Below are 18,388 nucleotides of genomic sequence, written 5' to 3' on the forward strand. Positions count from 1 at the left end.
ATCCTGCAGACACTCCAGAGAGAGCTGACGGGGCGGCGGGCTCGGATCGAGGAGGTCTTGGATCGGGCCGCCATCATCGCCTCGCTAAGAACTCCAGAGGTGGACTTCGTGCGCGAGGGAGCGGGGCACGTGCGCCAGCTTTGGGAGGTGCTGCAGCTGGAGACGGAGAGGCGCTCCGTGATGCTGGACGCCGCCCTGCAGTCTCAGCAGTACTACAGCGAGGCCGCCAAGGTGGAGTCCTGGCTGTCGGGGCAGAAGCTCCACGTTGCCAACGAAGAGAAAGGCACGGTACGTTCGGACGAGTGGTTCGCTCGTCAAGTGGGCGTCGATGGCGAACACACTACGTCTGTTGTAGCTTGACATTACGGTGACTTTTCACAGGATGAGGCGAACACCCTGCAGCTGCTGAAGGCTCACCTGGCTCTGGAGCAAACAGTGGAAACGTATGCGGAGACCGTAGGCATGCTCTCCCAGCAATGCCAGCATTTACTGGAGCTGGGACACCCAGAGAGGTTTGCTGTGGACTCATTCAGGCTGTGAAAAAGTATTTGAACTCCTTACAGATTTATTTTGTGTTTATTATTGTTTTTGTTTTTTTGACTCACTAGAATGTTTCAGATCATCAAATATATTTAATATTAAAAATAAGACAAAAAAAAATCTAAATACTTTTTTGATTAAACAAGCTATCCATATCAATTTGGCCCTACCTGAAAAGCTGTCTACCTCACTTAAAATAAAAAAAATATCTAAAATATAATATCCATTTGTTTGTTTTGTTTTGTTACACTTAACTTATATGTGACACATAATTACACTTAAAATTGCTTTGGATTTATTTTCAATATAATGAACATGATATAGGAATAGAGGAGAGAAAGAAGCACAGAGAGAACACAAGTCTCACCTCCCTAGAAGCCTGCCTCTAAACCTGCAAGAGACAAAACAAAAACCAAGAAACTACAGCAACAATATTTACGTATAATAATTGAAATTATAACATCACTGAATAATACAGTGTTTTTTTTGTTTTGTTTTGTTTTTTTCCAATTTCTCTCACCACGCACAGGCACAACTCAAGTCTAAACAACTTTTTATTTAAAAAAAAAGCCTGATTCTAACTTAAATCTAATTAAGATTCTGTAGCATGATCTCTAAATGGCTGTTCATTTTTGCAAACCTTTCAAAATAAGTGGGACAAAATTTCTTAACAGGAACGTAAGACTCTCCCAGTGACGTAAGGCTCTTTGACAGTTAAAATGCTTGACTGTAATTTTTGCCACATGAGGTTCAATGACAAATCACTAGGTTTTGGGTCTAATTTTGTCTGAAAATGTATTTGATGATCCAAAATATTTCAGTGTTGCACAAAAAAGGGGAAAAGAGGAGGCAAACGCTTCTTTATGGCACACTCGGGTTGATTATTTGTCTGTTTGTGGCTGCGCCATTGTCGTTTTCTCTACTTTCCACAGTGAGCAGATCACTAAGCAGCAGTCCCACATCGACCGACTGTATGTGTCCCTGAAAGACATGGTGGAGCACAGAAAAACCAAACTGGAGCAGCAGTACTGGCTCTACCAGCTCAACAAGGAAGTTGAGGAGTTAGAGAAATGGATCACTGAGCGCGAGGCCGTGGCCAGTTCCACCGAGCTGGGCCACGACCTTGAGGAAGTGACGGTTAGTTCACCAGCATGGGTCCAGTGTCTGCTTTACCCCAGGAAATATATCTGAGGATAGAATATGTACAATGATCTGAGGGCACAAAAATAGAAAAAAGGGACAAAAACAACACCTGCATTTCATTCCGACTTTGACTTGTGCTTCGCATGAATTTGCGAATATTCAGTTAAGTACTGAATAAGGTGAAAGTGTTGATTGTTTTCAGTCTTTGTCTTAATTTTGCTCATTCACTCGTGAGTATTCAGAAACAGCAAGGGTTAAAAACTGCAAATGATTTCAGAAAAACGCCTCGCTGCGTCTACTGGTCGGGAATCCAGTAGGAACTCCCTCAGCCACGTGTGAGGAATGTGTGCAAAGTGCGGTTTTACTTTGTCCTGTTGAAATATTTATGGACGAGATCTGGTGTTCACAGCAGTGGCTGCTGTGTGTCTCCAGCAGTCACTCTGCTAGAGGTAGGACACGCCCTGGACAGGTCGCCTGTCCGTCACATGACAGAGCTCATGATCGAAGATAAATCATCAAAACATCAGTGGAAACATGCAAAAGCTCCTCAGCAATTATAGGAAGAGTTTGAGTTTATAGGGAGTCTAATATTGATTATTGAGGAAGGTATAGATCTTTTTCAACACGGTATTTGTTATTAAAATGGATGCAATATGAACACTTTTTCTATTACTTTATCTCTTGAGAGATACCTGTAAGTTAAATGGTCATTTAAATCAGCATGAATATGTCAAATGAATCGTTTTGTAGTTTGAATTATTTTGGGCTTGACTGTAAACCAACGAACAGTATTTTGAATAAAAAATTTGTACAACAAATACATCTAAAATTTAGTGTTTGGATCATAATTATGAACAGAGTGCTGCATTCTATATGTCAATGAAGTAATACAACTATTCTGTCTGATATATTTAATTTTGATGAAGCGACTCCACAAAACAGCAAAAATGTGTTACAAGAGGAAAACGTGTAGCTGCTGTGTTTTTGTTGGGTATACAGACAACTGTATAAATTGTCAACTTCAGAAACCTAAATCATTTTCTATCTAAAAAGATTTTGTCAACATAAAAATAAATCACCACCTTTTTTGCCAAGATTTATGAAAGAAAAAAAAATCAGTTTTGGCATAAAAAATTACATATTATTTTTAGGAAGGTGACGTTATATGATATAAGTTATAAGTTACTTAGATATAAGTTAGTTACATTTTGTCCCAATCAGTTCAACATCGCGCACTAACATCTACATCAGGTGTAGCAGTGAAAGTCAACATTTTGTGCAGCTGTTGTTTATGACCAGTTACAGACAGGAAGTACAGATTACATTTAGCGTTTTACCTTTTATCATGTACCAATATGTTTTTGATCCTTATGGTGTGTGTGTGTGTGCGTGCGTGTGTGTGTGTGTGTGCGTGCGTGCGTGTGTGTGTGTGTGTGTGTGTGCGTGCGTGCGTGCGTGCGTGTGTGTGCTCCAGGTGCTTCAGGAGAGGTTCACCAAGTTTGCCTCCGAAACCAACAGCGTCGGCGAGCAGCGCATGGAGCAGGTGAACAAAATGGTGAACGAGATGATCGACTGCGGTCACTCGGACGCTGCCACCATCGCCGAGTGGAAGGACGGCCTGAACGAGTCGTGGGCCGACCTCCTGGAGCTCATGGAGACGCGCAGGCAGATGCTGGCTGCGTCCCAACAGTTGCACAAGTTCTTCACCGACTGCAAAGAGGTAGAGTCAAAACAAATGACGTGTGCCGTGACTCTTCCTTCTCCCGCACGTCAGGTAGACGGCGGGAGAGGATTCTATTTTTAAAGCACTCGTGATGACAACGCTTTCCCGTGCTGTAGGTCTTGGCTCAGATCACGGGGAAGATGAAGCAGCTGCCAGAGGTGAGGGCGTGCCAGGCCAACATCACCAATCCAGCCACCCTGCAGAGACTCATGCACTCCTTTGAGCATGCCCTTCAACTGCTAGTCGCGCAGGCAAGCGATAAAACTTCCCTCTGCAAATCAGTTATTGCGCGAACTAAGAAAGCGTCTTTTGGTCGGACAAGCGACTAGACTTCTCACGTCTCTTCCGTATCTTTGAAGGTGAGGCAGCTCCAGGAGAACGCTGCCCAGCTCAGGACCATCTACGCTGGCGAAAAGGCAGAGGCCATCATGGTGAAAGAGCAGGAAGTCATGGACGCTTGGAAGGAACTGCTGAGCTCCTGCGAGGCCAGTCGCATCCAGGTGACCTCAGTGACCGACAAGGTGCAGTTCTTCTCGGTGGTGCGTGAAAACCTAATGTGGATGGAAGGCATCATGGGCCAAATAAGATGGGATGAGCCAAGGTGAGACATGTGTTTCTTTGCTGCCGCTAGTTTGTGTTGAAGTTGCTGAAAGCATGCGAGCATTGAGTTGCACCAAGTGTCTCTGCGTTCTCTTGCGAACGCAGCGGACCGGAACGTCTTTACATTCTGTGTGAAACTAGGCAACCTTTAGTGCTCTGTTGGTTTTATCATGACCTAACACGAGGCTATGAAGTTCCCGCTGTAGTCTCTTTCCAAAACCAGCTGCATTTCACATTTGCCTTACAAACACATTTGATTTGAAATCTTGAAATGAGCAATGATCTCCACCTGAGTATTATTTACACAGGAAATGAAGGTTGGAGGCGGTGCACGGCCAAGTGGCTTTTCTGTGTGAAATATATACTGAGAACGTCTGATCAGACTAATAGATATGAAAGAAATAAAAGATGCAAAAGAAAGTTATTTTTAAATAGGTTTAGAAGTTTATTACACTGGAATACATTTTTTTTAGAAGACATGAACTCTGACCAGAAATGTTGCACAAGTTCTGTTTCCACTACATGTTTTACAAAGAAAAAAAAATCATCTTTCAGGACAATGTATAGCCATCAGAAATGTCTACATATCAGATTTTATAAACCTACAGGCATGGAAGTGACTGGATCTGATGAATCCAGAGATTTAGACAGGTGGCCCAATACGTTTGTCAAAATAGTGTTATGAGGTTAGAGAACAACTGTGCCCCATGTTTTTGTCCCCTTAACAATGCAGTAGATTACTTTTATTAAAATATGGTTTTTGCATATTTATTAAAAGTGTCACAATATCCTGACAGCATAATATGAGATAGATAATCTGTGAACAAATTGAGTTCTCCTTTCTCCTCCATGTGGTCCTGCAGCCATCTGCAGGATTACACCTGGTCAGAAAAAAACAATCAGAGCAAGTAGGACTGTCTTTGCACTGTCAGTCAAGCTCATGTATGTGCTACTTACCATTTTTTAATATCTAAAAAAATAAAAATAAACATTAAATAACCCTACCTGGACAAAGCCCGCTGTGGAGCGGGCAAGCACGTGACACATTTATAAGGCTTCGTAATAACACAGACGGCATACCGAGTGTTCATTTCACCTCTGGTGGACAGTAAGGACTTCAAACTTTATAAAAGTGGTGTTTTTATATTGGTTTTGTGGTTATTTACTTGAAAATAAAGCCAGGAATATGATGGATCATTTCCGCCTTACTGTGTGGGGGTCTAACTGTACCACATTTCGACACAACCAATGAAAATGTGTTGACGGTCTGTTGCTAGGTAGAACGGAGACACGTGGGGACAAACGGGGGGGGAGGGATTTGGATACGGCAAGACTAGAGAATTGATGCTGTGGATTTTACTAAGAGTGTTTCGATAGGTTTTTTATACAGTAAGTATGTTATTTAGAGTTTGTGGTGTGTGTAGTGTTAGTAGTAGTTTTGCTAGCGATCGCTGCATGGCTTCGTAGCGAGCTCTGACGCACTGAGAAGAGAAATACTGCGCGCCGGAATGGCCATTTAGACCTTGGCCTACAAGGGTTAAAGCTTTTAATATTCTTAATGGTTTTAATTTGTAATTGTAAAAATATATAATTAAGATATATCTGACAAAAAATGCTAATTAAAAAACGGACAAGCTTATACTGAAGATCACAGGTGCATTTTATTTGCTTTAAGAACTGCAAGTAATGATAGAAAATTTCTGCAATGTTCGTTTTAAACAAAATAAAATTGCCAGCTCAGTGCTGAGAATTCTGAATGATGTTTTGGACAAGAAGCTATCAAGCCTAAGATATTGCTGCCTGGTATTTTTGCCAAGAGGTTGTTTCTCTGGAACCTATCATAAACTCTTTATAAAAGTTAAATTTTTTTAGGCGTTTTAAAACACCTTTTTAACTAGTTGGAGATGCAAAATAATAGAAATTGCTGGTTGCCAGGTTTGATCATGAGCCATTTAACACATATTTAATTCTTTACCTTCCACAGGTTATTATTATGAACTTACAGTATTCAGTCAGTCTTTTCTGAACAATCTTGACCTGTTTGTTCACAGGGACCTGACGGCTCTGGAAGTGATGATAAAACATCACCAGGATCTAAAAGCCAAAGTAGACGGCCGCAGCAAGACCATCCAGCAGTGTGCAGACCTCGGCAAGATTTTGATAGCTGCAGGCAACCCAGCGTCAGAGGAGGTGGGGAAGGCAAACAAACGCACATTTACTGGCACACATAAAGCAGCATCGCAAAAAGTTACCATCCTGTCTTAAACTACCTAAACATGTCGCAACAGATACAAGAGAAGTTGGACAGTCTACTCACAAAGCAGAAGGATCTGGTCGAAAAGTGGGACAAACACCAGGAAAGGTTACTACGGAGTAAGTACACAGACCTTTAGCTGCAATAGAAAATGGACTAAGACTATAAACAAGGAGGCCCTAGTATGTAAAAATCAAACATTACTTTAGCTTTAGGACTATTATTTGAGCTGCAATCCATATTGGAGTAGCACGAATCGCAATGCGCGCACACACTCAAACATGTAAATACCAGCTTTACAGTTGAGTGGGCATTAATTATAAAACATAACATGATTATGTAAGGTAAGTGTGCTGTTTGTGTACGGTCACTTCCAGAGCAAGAACACTTCCAGTTTGCCCAGGAGACGGTGAAGGCAGAAGCCTGGCTGAAAGCCAAGGAGCCACTGATGAGCTCCAAGCAGCAAGAGGGAGAAGAGGCCCGGGCCCAAACAGACGAGGTTGAGCAGCTCATACTTCGCCACGAGGCCTTCCGCAAGGCCGCTGTAACCTGGAAAGAACGCTTCAGCTCCCTCCGCCAGCTTTCTGCAGTAAGCTTTACTGTAGATGAACGTTTAATCGTGTCTGCTGTAGCCACAGTTTAATGCTGCTAGAAAAAAAGAAAAAGAAAAAAAAATGACCACAGGATGCTGTGTTTGCTTAGCAGACATTTGCACATGCCAGCAGTTGCATCATTGAACGCATCTTGTGATGAACGCATTTCATGAACCCTCACTCGTTCGGCCTTCGATGCTACATTGATTTGTGTTTAGAACAACGAGTTAAAAACGCATACAGCTGCGTCTCAGTGAAACCACAAAACAGTTGTTTGTGTCAGTGGTTTAATTTAAAAGTAAAACTCCATTGCGTACAGAAATATTTATTTCAAAATTCATTTCTGTAAATTTACATGATTGAAGCTTTCAGCTGATGAAAACCCAAAATTTGGTTAATACAACCTCATCATACAGGATCTGCTCACTCTATTGCTCTTAAAGCATGCTTAATCATTGTTTATATATTTAATTTTTGTGCATTCTTAGCTGACAGACTATGGAACAGTATGGTGTGTTTAGTTTTCTTAACAAAGTGCAGGGAAATTGTTATTTTATTTAAACGATTTGCCCACACACAGTTAGTTAGCCTGGACATAGCCTCGCTTTGCTATTCCGCTCGATTAAAATCTCTCTTCAATCAATCAATCAAATTTTATTTGTATAGCACATTTCAGCAGCAAGGCATTTCAAAGTGCTTTACATAATTAAAATAAAAACAGCATGTGACATTGAATAAACAGTGAGAAAGATTTTAAAAAAAGATAAAAACATTAAAACCTGCACCCCTTTTAGGACTTCAGTTAAGCATCGTTTAACTGGGACTCTAACCCTCTGGGACTTTAGTCAAAAACACCGTTTGACAAGGACTCTAAGCTCTAGGTTTTTAGTTGAAACGCCGTCAACTGGGACTCTAAACCCTGTAGGAATTTAGTTAAACGTCGTTTAACTGGGACGTTTTCCGGGGGGCTTTACATCATTAAAATGTAAACGGTGAGAAAGAGAAATAGAAAGAAATTAATAAATAGATAAAAAGTAAAGGTAAAAACATTAAAAACATCGAAGACTTCAAAACCCACACTCTAATCCTAATTTAGCCATAAGCAACTCTAAACAGGTGGGTTTTAAGTTGAGATTTAAAGGCACCCAGTGTTTCAGCTGTTTTACAGTTTTCTGGAAGTTTGTTCCAGATCTGTGGTGCATAGAAGCTGAATGCTGCTTCTCCTCGTTTGGTTCTGGTTCTGGGGATGCAGAGCAGACCAGAACCAGAAGATCTGAGGGGTCTAGACGGTTGGTACAACAATAACAGATCTTTAAGGTATTGTGGTGCTAAACCGTTCAGTGATTTATAAACTAACATCAGTATTTTAAAGTTTATTCTCTGAGCTAAAGGGAGCCAATGTAGGGACTTTAAAACTGGTGTTATGTTCTCTATCTTCCTGGTTTTAGTGAGAACGCGAGCAGCAGCATTCTGGATCAGCTGCAGCTATTTGATTGATTTATTAGTCAGACCTGTGAAGACGCTGTTGCAATAATCAATGCGGCTAAAGATAAACGCATGGATGAGTTTCTCTAGATCTTGCTGAGACATAAATCCTCTAATCCTGGAGATGTTCTTCAGGTGATAGAAGGCCGACTTTGTGACTGTCTTAATGTGGCTCTGAAGGTTCAGGTCGGAGTCCATCACTACTCCCAGGTTTCTTCACTGAGAGTCTGGGTTTTCTCCCCTTCACTTGGATTACCCCCGGTAGAGTTTCTACCAGGCCAATCAGTGAACAGAAGGAGAAGTTGCAAAGGATGACCTCGATTTTCTGCGCTGTTTTAGAAATGTAGGCTGCTTGTAGTTTTAGCAATGGCAGCAGACAAAGTGAACGAGTCCGCGTCATCTTTGCTACCAGATATTGAATTAACATACGGCCATCTTGTTTGGCTCTGCAGCGGATGGTAGTTTACATCTCAGGCAATTTCCAGTAAGCTTCATATCATCGAACTGACGCATTATATATGTCATGTCCATTACGTAGTGGATTGTGTAAAATTGAAACCTTTAACAGAGTCAATGCCTCCAGGAAACAATTGTTTCTCAATAGCCGAGAGTCCAGATCCTCTGTACATAGAAGGGACTGGTTTTCACCTGGCCAGCCTCGTGGTCTTTATTGTATAGTAAATGGACAGGAAATAGGGAGCATGGCCAGAGACCAGGAATTTAACCCAAGATAATCATATCGAAAACTACAGCTATGTGCAAAACACTGGACATGTTGCTATGACATCAGAAATGAGGCTGCTTTTCTGCGCCGTCAGCCCTTCTGGCCACCACCAGCAGGCAACGTGGGTGAAGTGTCTTGTCCAAGGACACAACAACAGCGGCAACCCACCACTGTTGCAGACAGGACGAACTCCTGCCTCTGTCGCCAGCATCACCCCAGCTAGTACACATCTAGTAGTACACAATATTTTGCTTGTCAGGGTAGCAAAATATTCCCCCTATTGCATTGCTGACTTAATTCAATTAAAGGAATGACAACCCAAATTTGAAGACAACCAAGTGAGGTTGGAACAACAAACACAGAAAACAATAAAAGGTCAGGAAGGAGGCTAAAGAGATCTTAGAGGGGTGGACAAGCATATTTTTGCTTTGAAGATTCTTGGTAGTGTGGTAAAGTTTCAATTTCCTGATGGACAGAATTTTGGGTTTTCATTAGTTTTTAGCACTAATCATTCAAAAACAGCAGTAAACCTTTACAACACATCAGTTCAGCTTTTTGATTTGAATTCCTGAATTAAATCAGATTTTAAACGATTTTCTACTTTACTGAGATGCACCTGTACGTCACGGTTGTCATACAGACACTTGATTGGAGCATCACAACATATATGTTTGTTTCTATAGGCCGAGAAGAAAAAAGAGGAGGAAAAAAAGACAACCCCACTCTCCAGTCGAAGAATGTTCCCGTTATCATGTCTGACTCCCAGTGTCCCTTCAACCAGTGCTACCTCTTCTTACTTGAGGCAGACAATACAGGCTCAAATAGAACCCAAACCCTTCCAGACCAGTTTTGACCTGGGTACCAGCTCTGCAGCCCACAGATTGTCTACAACACTCGCCAGCTATAATCCAGTTATTAACGGTTCAGGCTACCATGGACTGGAGCAACAGTGCGTTGGAAAAGTAGGACACAACTCATACCTGGGGATGAACCAACAGGTGGCTGGAGCTGGAAGTGACTCTGGCTTATCAGCATCCCAGAGTGGAGGGGCAGACAGCTCGACTTACCACGGAATAAACCACCAAACTCCTGGTAGTGCAGAGAGTTCTGGATACTTTGGAGTCACCACAGGGTGTTTGGGTGGTTTGCAAAATCATCTAGGTGCTGGTAAGTTAGGCAGTTCAGGAAACATAGCTCAGCAGCCAAGCAGCGGCAGTATGGTAAGCCCTAGCTTTTTGCCTCAACAAAATATGGGCAGTTCTGGATATTTGGCCCAACCACAGAATTTGGGAAGTTCGGGATATCTTGGACAGCAGTCTAATATGGGAAGCTCTGGATATTTGGCACAGCAGCCTAACCTGGGGAGCTCTGGGTATTTGGCCCAACAGTCGAATTTGGGCAGTTCTGGGTATTTGGCACAACAGCCTAATTTGGGGAGTTCTGGATATTTGGCACAGCAGCCTAATCTGGGGAGTTCTGGATATTTGGCACAACAGCCTAATCTGGGTAGTTCTGGATATTTGGCACAACAGCCTAATCTGGGTAGTTCTGGGTATTTGGCACAACAGCCTAATTTGGGGAGTTCAGGATACCTACCGCAGAATTACCAGGGCAGTGGTGGAATGGGAAGCTCGGGTTTTTTGGCACAAAATCACTACAGCAGCGGAAGTCTGGGCAGCTCTGGTTTCCTGGCCCAGAGTGGAGGCATCATGGACCCTAAAATGGCATATGCATGGCAGCACCTGAAAGCTGACTTCATGCAGCCCAGGATCAACCACATCCACAAAGCTATAAATCCTCTATTAGAGGCCAGCAGGCTGCAGCGAGAACAGTTCGGAGACATCCCAATGGCAGACATGGTGGGACCAGAATCAGGACTGGAGCTTCTCCATGGCCGTCTCCAGAGGGATCCCCGCGGCAGCCGCTCGGATCCACAGATGGACCATCTGAGGCGGGAAAGGGAGTACAAGCTGGGAAGACAGACCTCCAGTGAACAGGAAATCCAGGCCAGGCTGAATGAGCTGCCGCTGATAGTGCGGCAGGAACGCTACAGAAGGCGCGTAGAGCGGCAGTCGTCCAGCGAACAAGAAGGGAGCAACAAGCAGAGGATACAGAGACAGGACTCCAGTGACATGGAGGGCTCTGTGAAGGACGGCTCTGACAAACGCTCAGGGTACGCAGACTTGTGCGACTGCAGGCAGTAAATTTCAGCACTGTTTGACTGAAACCCAAAAAAGTTGTTGAGATTCTACAATAATTGTGTTCCTACAGGGAGAAGAGATCTACGATGGCAGAAATTGTGGAACAAGTCCAGGAAAGAGAGGCGGCACATGTATGTTGGCACGCAAGCATTTTTAAACAACGACGTGTTGGGTCATTGCTTCTCATAATTTGGTGTAACATCTATATTCTTCAATTAATTGGCTCTCTCAGGCACGTGGAGAACCCTATCGTCCTCCTAGCAGCCTCTCAGCGCCTGTGACTCGTTTTGATGGACGACCCCGCGCCCGAGACCGTCCCAAGCCAAGGAGGCGGCCCCGTCCGAAAGAGCCTGAGACAACTCGTCGTTCTCGTTCGGCCCCGGCAACTGGTGCCCCAACCACACCTCAGCCTCCGTCAGACACTGCCCAAAATGAAGGCTTCCTCTATCGTAAAAAGGCCACCAGCACTGACCTTGAAGCTCAGCAGAGGAGCCCTAACAGGTACAACCATCTAAACTACTAAATCATCAATGACTGAAAAAACCCCCAAAAAACATCATATTCCGTTAATCTTTGGACATTTGAACAAATCAAAGCAGTGCTGCTAATCAACAGCACATTTCCTCTAAACAAACTTGCCTCCTCTTAATTACAGTGAACCCCCGGTATCCATGGGGACACAGCCAACCATGAAGAGCTAAAGTTAGTAAATATTTGAGACCCCCTCTGAAAACACGTGTAGCTGCCTATTTTAATCGTTCAAACACCAACTATACCTTAGTGTAGGCATTATTGGTCGCAGAACTAATCTACTGGTAATAATAATCTATTAATCACAGTAGAAAGTGTCTTAGCACTCCCACAGAAGCTAACCTCCTTGGTCTTCTTTATATCCTGTCTTGGGGGCACAACCAATCAGTGCCAAGGAAAATAAATGCTTCTCCTGGATTGGCTGCTTTGCAAACACCACACACTATAGTGTCATGTAGAAATTATGCCAAGGTATTTTAACTTCCCAAGCTGCATTTTCATTTTTATATTTTTATATTTTAGATCAATTCTACAAAATAAAAAATACACGAATAGGTGAATTTTCTGCAAATAATTTAGAGAAAGGTTCCACAGAAAAATCTGCGAAAACTGAACCGTGTATACCACTGTAATTACAAGATTGCAGCAGTTTTAGTATCTCCCTGGACTCCCACTCATTACTGTCTCAAACTGGAGATAACTTAAGTCTCTACCTATCACTGATCTTTCACTGTGATTCACATAGTACAGGTGGGAAAACTCTTTGCGTCACATTCACGTCTGTGAATATGACTCATCTGTATTACGGAAACAAAGCCTGGTAATTTGAGAACTGCTTTTTTTTTTTTTTTTTTGCTTTTTTTCAGCTAGCTCGTGTTCTCCCAATAGACATTCAGTTGGAACCTTTAAAAATAATTTTAATGCATTTTTTATGATTTTGCAGCAAATCATGGGTGAACGTATACTGTGTGCTGAAGGAGGGAAAGTTGACTTTCTATAAGGATGCTAAGAATCTGACTGCAACATACAACGGGGAGCCTTCTGTTGACATGAGTGACTGCAAATTTGATCCTTCAATGGGCTACAAGAAGAAGAAAAATGTCTTCATACTTCAGTAAGGCCTTATTTCACAGTATCAGAAGTTATTGTCTCTATAAAACTGAAAGTTAACATTTCAAACTTTTTTTAAAGCACAATATTATTAATCTGAAATGCAGCTTTAAAAATACATAGTAAAACTGACATGAACTCTTTTTGTCTTTTCTCATCAAAGAGTAAATGATGGAACCAACTTTGTATTCCATGCTAAAGATGAGGTAAGAAGCTTTAATACATCCATATTATATATTTTAGATATGTTTTAGATATACGCTGACCTAGTGCAGATGTTTGGTGTAAAATAAGAAAGACTGGATGTAATAAAATCTATCTGGAGAGTGGGTGGTGATTGACTTTATTACAAATAATTTGTGTTTTTCTCTCTTCAATAAGAGAGAAAAACACATACCACACAAACGTTTTCATTGTTGTGGGGTATCCCTGTGATTTCTCATGACAAACTACTCTCTGGGGAGAGATTAGACTGAGTAACAATTGGACGCTATTGAAGTTTGAAATGATTGGATCTGATTTTACTCAATCACTAACATATGGCCATGACGTACCAGCATGATCGTGAAGGAAGCTACGCTATGAAGCTTACCGGAAATTCTCTCTATGGTGCTGAATACAACCATATGCAGACTACATTTCTAAAACAGTGCAAAAAACTGGCATCATCATTCACAACTCCTTCTGTTTGCTGATTGGCCTGGATGAAATTCATCTTGAGAAATCAAACTCAATGGGCAAAATCCCACTTGAGCAGAATTTTTCCTGTTAACAAAATGATCTATGCAGAATGGTCTCAAGCTGTAGGAGGAAAAGTTCTTATGCTAGGCAGTGCACTACATCATAGGTTGTCCGGTTCTCTTGGAGTCTCTGAGAACATCTGCACATGACAAATGGTAAATGGCCTGTACTTGTAAACTTACTTGTACTTGTACTTATCAAGTCCAGGGGACCCCAAAGCAAGTCTTGCCCAAGGACACAATGACAGAGACAGGTGGAGCGAGAATCAAACTACCAACACCATCACCACTATCGTCCCATCAAATCTATAACTTTCCTCAAGGATTCATAAACAAATGAGGCATTGAAGAGAATTACATTTTATGGTGTGATTTGGACTAACCTTTATCCGGATGTAAATCTGGATGAATGGATAAAGAGTTTAGGCTTGTAGTTTGTCATGTCTGCTGTTTCCTCAGTGTCTTGACCCAAGCCTCAACCACCTGCCAGTTGTTCCCAGTTACAAAATAGTCGGGTACAGAACATTTTGGAAAGAAGCCTCACTAAACCTTCGAGGCTTATAGGAACCCATCAATTGCGCGTAATAGCCTCCCTTTCCTTTCCAGACCTCAGAAAATATCTTCAATTATCTTCTGCAGGAGGACCTGAAGGCGTGGACCTCAAGTATCACCACAAGTATTGCTGAGCAAGACGACCTGGCCAAGTGGGACAAACCTGGCACCTCGTCCATGGACCCCGACCGCTCAGAGAGGAAGGAGAAGTCAGAGGGGGACGCGGATGCCAGGTCAGAGAGGTCCGAGCTGGTGGAGGGGGAGGAGAGGTCCGAGAAAGGCGAGGGCTCCGAAAAGCTAGACACATCTGAAATTGCTGACAAGCTAGAGGGTGGGGCGGGGGGCTCCAGCACATCTGGCAGGAGCAAATGATCAATCCCTTTGTGTTTTAATGTTATTGTTAAATGTCACCGACAAAAGGCAAAGGAAGCAGGGGGTGGGAGGGAGGGACAGGTGGAGAGCATGTTTGCAGACCCTCCGTCACAGAGGCTAAAGACCCTCTGAGGCCACGGTTCCTGGACTGACTACTGCTGTAACTGTGACCAGACTAATCTCTCAGCCCATCCCCTTCACCCGGGCAATACATCCGTGCTTGCATAGTGCCACCTGCTGGTTGATAACGGAGATCAAGTCCAGACAGACAGACAGTCTCCAGCAAATGGTCCCAGGAATTAGTCACTGTCACTTTCCATTGCTGATTGTTTGATCTAATGAATTCACAGCATCTTTCTGTATGTATCTCTGAAAATGTAATGCTCTGTCTAACAAGACAAATCCGAGAAGCGGTGAATGAAATGTTTCACGTCAATACGGAGGAGAAAAAAAAATTCTTCTTTTTTTTTTTTTTTGAAGCAATATACTTTGTTTTTATTTTTTCCCTCTTTGCCAGAGAAACAGAGGGGATGAAACAAAAAGTAATTTAACACAAAAAAAAAAGACGAAAGCTACGATTTGTCTCCTAAACTTTCTCCAGGCAGTTGTGCACCTTACCACTTGACACATCTGTACAGTAAACATGACATTTATCCCCCATCACATGGCTAGCTTTGGATCATGTTAATATATTGGAATGCTGGTGTCACCACCTAACTTCAGTGGAGTCAGTGAAAACACATTTCTACCGTTTCATTTTGGTTTCTATTACGACAGTTATTAAACTTATTTGTCCACGATGTTTTATGTGTCAAGAAAAGAGATTCCTGCAAAATTTCAACCCATTAACCCGAGGTGTGTAACACTAAGCCTACGAGACACAATGCCTTTGTATACATGATGACAAAACTTGGAACATTGCATGAAATGGTCTGTTACTGCACCTGTTAAACTTGCCTTTTATTTTTCTGATCTTGTCACAGAACAGGCGACGAGGGAGTTGCAATAATTTAACGTGAGCTCGTGTTAAGAGGGGGGCGGAGTCGAGAGGGACGTTTCAAAAGCAGGGTTCGCCTTTTGCATACTGAGCATCAAAAAAAACAACAGCAACAACAAAAAAACAGGGGGGCTGTTTGGAACTCTCCAAAGCCCAGACAGCCCCTCTGCTGTCTGTAATTTGTTAGTGCAAATTTAGTTTCCACAGAATGTACTGATATCAGCTGTGAAATGTTCAACCGCCGCCAGACGACAGTCGGCGGCGCCCTAACTTGTAACGCCCTGAAGTCGTGCTCTTTGCCCCCGTGTCCTTTCGTTCAGAGTTTAAACCGACTGAAGCCTCTCCACCAAAGGCAAGTTCATTGGAAAAACTGTCATGAATTGTATATACCTAACTTTGTATGTATACCAGTAAACCCTGTGCTCTAAATAAAACAACTCTGAGCTCATAACTGACGTGGGTAAAACCTAAGCATTTATTTTAAGCCACAAAGAGAACCGTGTATTGATGTTTATCACATTTAAATGAAAAATATGCAAATTAGGACTCACTATTAATTCTCATAGAGTGTATATATAAATACACCGGTACAGCATCTAGTTCTATTTAAAAATAAAAAATAAAAAAAAACTTTTACCAGGGAGGAGCAGCAGGACATCCTGTTGGTATGCTTCTTGTATTTTTCTATGCCTATATTTATTCATGTCAGATTCAGGAGTTTTTTGTCCCTAAGAAGATCTGGTTGATGTAGCTGATTGAGTGTGTCTGTGACAGGAGAGCTAAATGTGTGTGTTACAAACCTACCCAGCCCGCTGCAGGTGGCATAAGGTATGGTATACTGTGAACGCTGAGACGAATAGGCATCGGTCCACTTCTCGTTTGTCACGTGAGATTCACTTTTCTTTTATTTATTGATTTATTTATTTTTTACACACGTGAGTACAAATAAACTTTCTGTAACGTCGACATAAAATGTGGTTTGAATTGCAGTATTAAAGGAGCTCCACAGCCTCACTGTGCAGAAACGGGCAGCAAACAGTTCAGATCTTTTTCTCTTTTTTTTCCAGATTCTCATGTTATGCCGTTTCCCGTGTCCCCATCCTACCCATCCTGCACCTCTCCTGTGTAAAAAAAAAAAAAAAAAGGCTTCTAAAATAAATGTCTTCCTTTCAAAGACGGAACACCAAAAGTACATATGCGAGATGCAGCACTGTTTGAACACGCTGACATGAGGATTGTGGTGTGTCTCTCTACACTGCTGTAATTTTTTTTGGACAAGGATAAGAAACCATTGCTTTTATTTGTGAGCTATTGTTTTAGGGGTTTTTACATAAGTGCCATGTCATGCAGTCTGCTCTAACCGTGCTTCACAAAGAGGGTCGTTCGAATCCACTGGAAACGCGACCGGCAGCCATTGCGAAACATATTTTTTAACAGAATTAGGAGCATTTTCCTGTGGCTGTGATTGTCCTGGTTTTGTGGCGGATATTAAGGCCACGCCAACATGTGCATTTGAAGTGTTTGCTTCCCACCACTTTTATGAAACACACAGGGGGATATTTACCACTATGTTAAAACAGAGCCAGAATTAGATAGGCAGCATAATCCATGACTGAAGACAGAAATATTGTGCAAACTTTGTTGACTTTATTGATGGTCTTACAAGTGTGTATGTCTTTGTTACTTTACAATACAACTTGCTGCTATGACATTAAATAAACCTCCAAACTTGCTGAGACAAACTTGATGTGGAATTGATGTGGATGAACCTGCAGGTATTTCTCTCTCTCTCTCTCTTTTTTTCTGTCTCACACACACAAGTTTGCATTTCTGCCCATGATATAACTTTGCATTGACTTCCATTCGTGTTAGTAACTGCATTTATGCCTAGCCCAGACAGTTTCCCTAACCCTTACCAGTATATTCCTAACCCTAGCCTTAACCATAAATCAAGGGATCCAGTGTATGCGATCAAGCTTTGGTTCCTATAAGGCCCATCAGCCTTCAGAAGTTTGGTAAATATGTCAGAAATGGTTCTTAATAGACAGCTAAACAAGTACACACACACACTAAGTGACCCCCAGACTTACAGTGCCTGTCAAACCAGCACAGACAAATGAGGAGCACACTACATTCCCCATGTGCCAGCCTACCCCACATGGTGTAAGGGTGTATCTGTGGCCAGCTCCCTCAATTGGCCCGCATCCGTCCGGCGACCATAACTAGGGGCCCTCAAGAGATTCCCAAAGAATCTGGGAGGAGATCACATAGGAAGTTCGGAAACGGCCTTATAGAACCCGGACCAAGCCAGCAAAGTTAGGCCACCAGCAGCAGAGGATGACTGAAAGACTCATCACATCAGCTATGACTCCAAGCAGTAGTGAGCCCCTGAAGATTCACCTTGTCTCTAAACCTGCAATGTCTGATTGGGGATAGCCCAAATCCCTTAACTCTCTCCAAACCACAGACCCTGTTGTAACCCACCCCAGGGCAGAACCCCAAAGCCCAGTACCCCTACAGTCAGGACCACCTCTGTGCCAGCATCCTCACACCCATCAAGCTCCTGATGTCGAGACGACAAAGTCTATACCTGCTACATTAAAGTGATGTTTTATTTATTAACCAATTCAGACATTCTCTCCACTGAAACTTTATACGAAATAAGCCATATCAGTGTCTTTTTGTTTTTTCGAGCTCTTATGTCTTTTTTCTTGTTTTTATTTTATTTTTCATTTTTTGCAAGCTGTTGTTTTCCAACAGTTTGCTTTGAGGTTACGAAGTAACCAGAATGAGGGGTAGCCTGTAAAAGGCATGATGGGTTTT

The 18,388-nt window shown here is 42.4% G+C and overlaps 1 protein-coding gene across 3 annotated transcripts in view; it reads left to right on the forward strand.

Moving 5' to 3' along the window:
- sptbn4a (spectrin, beta, non-erythrocytic 4a) overlaps positions 1 to 17,307 on the forward strand; it is a 37,674-nt gene extending 20,367 nt beyond the window's left edge. For all 3 annotated transcript variants that reach the window (XM_008428325.3, XM_008428323.3, XM_008428324.3), the window contains 15 exons: positions 10 to 288; positions 382 to 512; positions 1,473 to 1,677; positions 3,158 to 3,403; positions 3,523 to 3,657; positions 3,766 to 4,007; positions 6,058 to 6,196; positions 6,295 to 6,379; positions 6,638 to 6,849; positions 9,746 to 11,235; positions 11,334 to 11,394; positions 11,496 to 11,764; positions 12,738 to 12,908; positions 13,068 to 13,110; positions 14,284 to 17,307. In XM_008428325.3, coding sequence (XP_008426547.1) covers positions 10 to 288; positions 382 to 512; positions 1,473 to 1,677; positions 3,158 to 3,403; positions 3,523 to 3,657; positions 3,766 to 4,007; positions 6,058 to 6,196; positions 6,295 to 6,379; positions 6,638 to 6,849; positions 9,746 to 11,235; positions 11,334 to 11,394; positions 11,496 to 11,764; positions 12,738 to 12,908; positions 13,068 to 13,110; positions 14,284 to 14,568 — 3,993 coding nt within the window. In that variant the 3' untranslated portion in view covers positions 14,569 to 17,307. The remainder of the gene's footprint in view (positions 1 to 9; positions 289 to 381; positions 513 to 1,472; positions 1,678 to 3,157; positions 3,404 to 3,522; positions 3,658 to 3,765; positions 4,008 to 6,057; positions 6,197 to 6,294; positions 6,380 to 6,637; positions 6,850 to 9,745; positions 11,236 to 11,333; positions 11,395 to 11,495; positions 11,765 to 12,737; positions 12,909 to 13,067; positions 13,111 to 14,283) is intronic.
- Positions 17,308 to 18,388: the final 1,081 nt, after the last annotated feature.

Source organism: Poecilia reticulata, chromosome 14 (genome assembly GCF_904066995.2).
Source record: "Poecilia reticulata chromosome 14, P_reticulata-male-v2, whole genome shotgun sequence".
Taxonomy (NCBI): domain Eukaryota; kingdom Metazoa; phylum Chordata; class Actinopteri; order Cyprinodontiformes; family Poeciliidae; genus Poecilia; species Poecilia reticulata.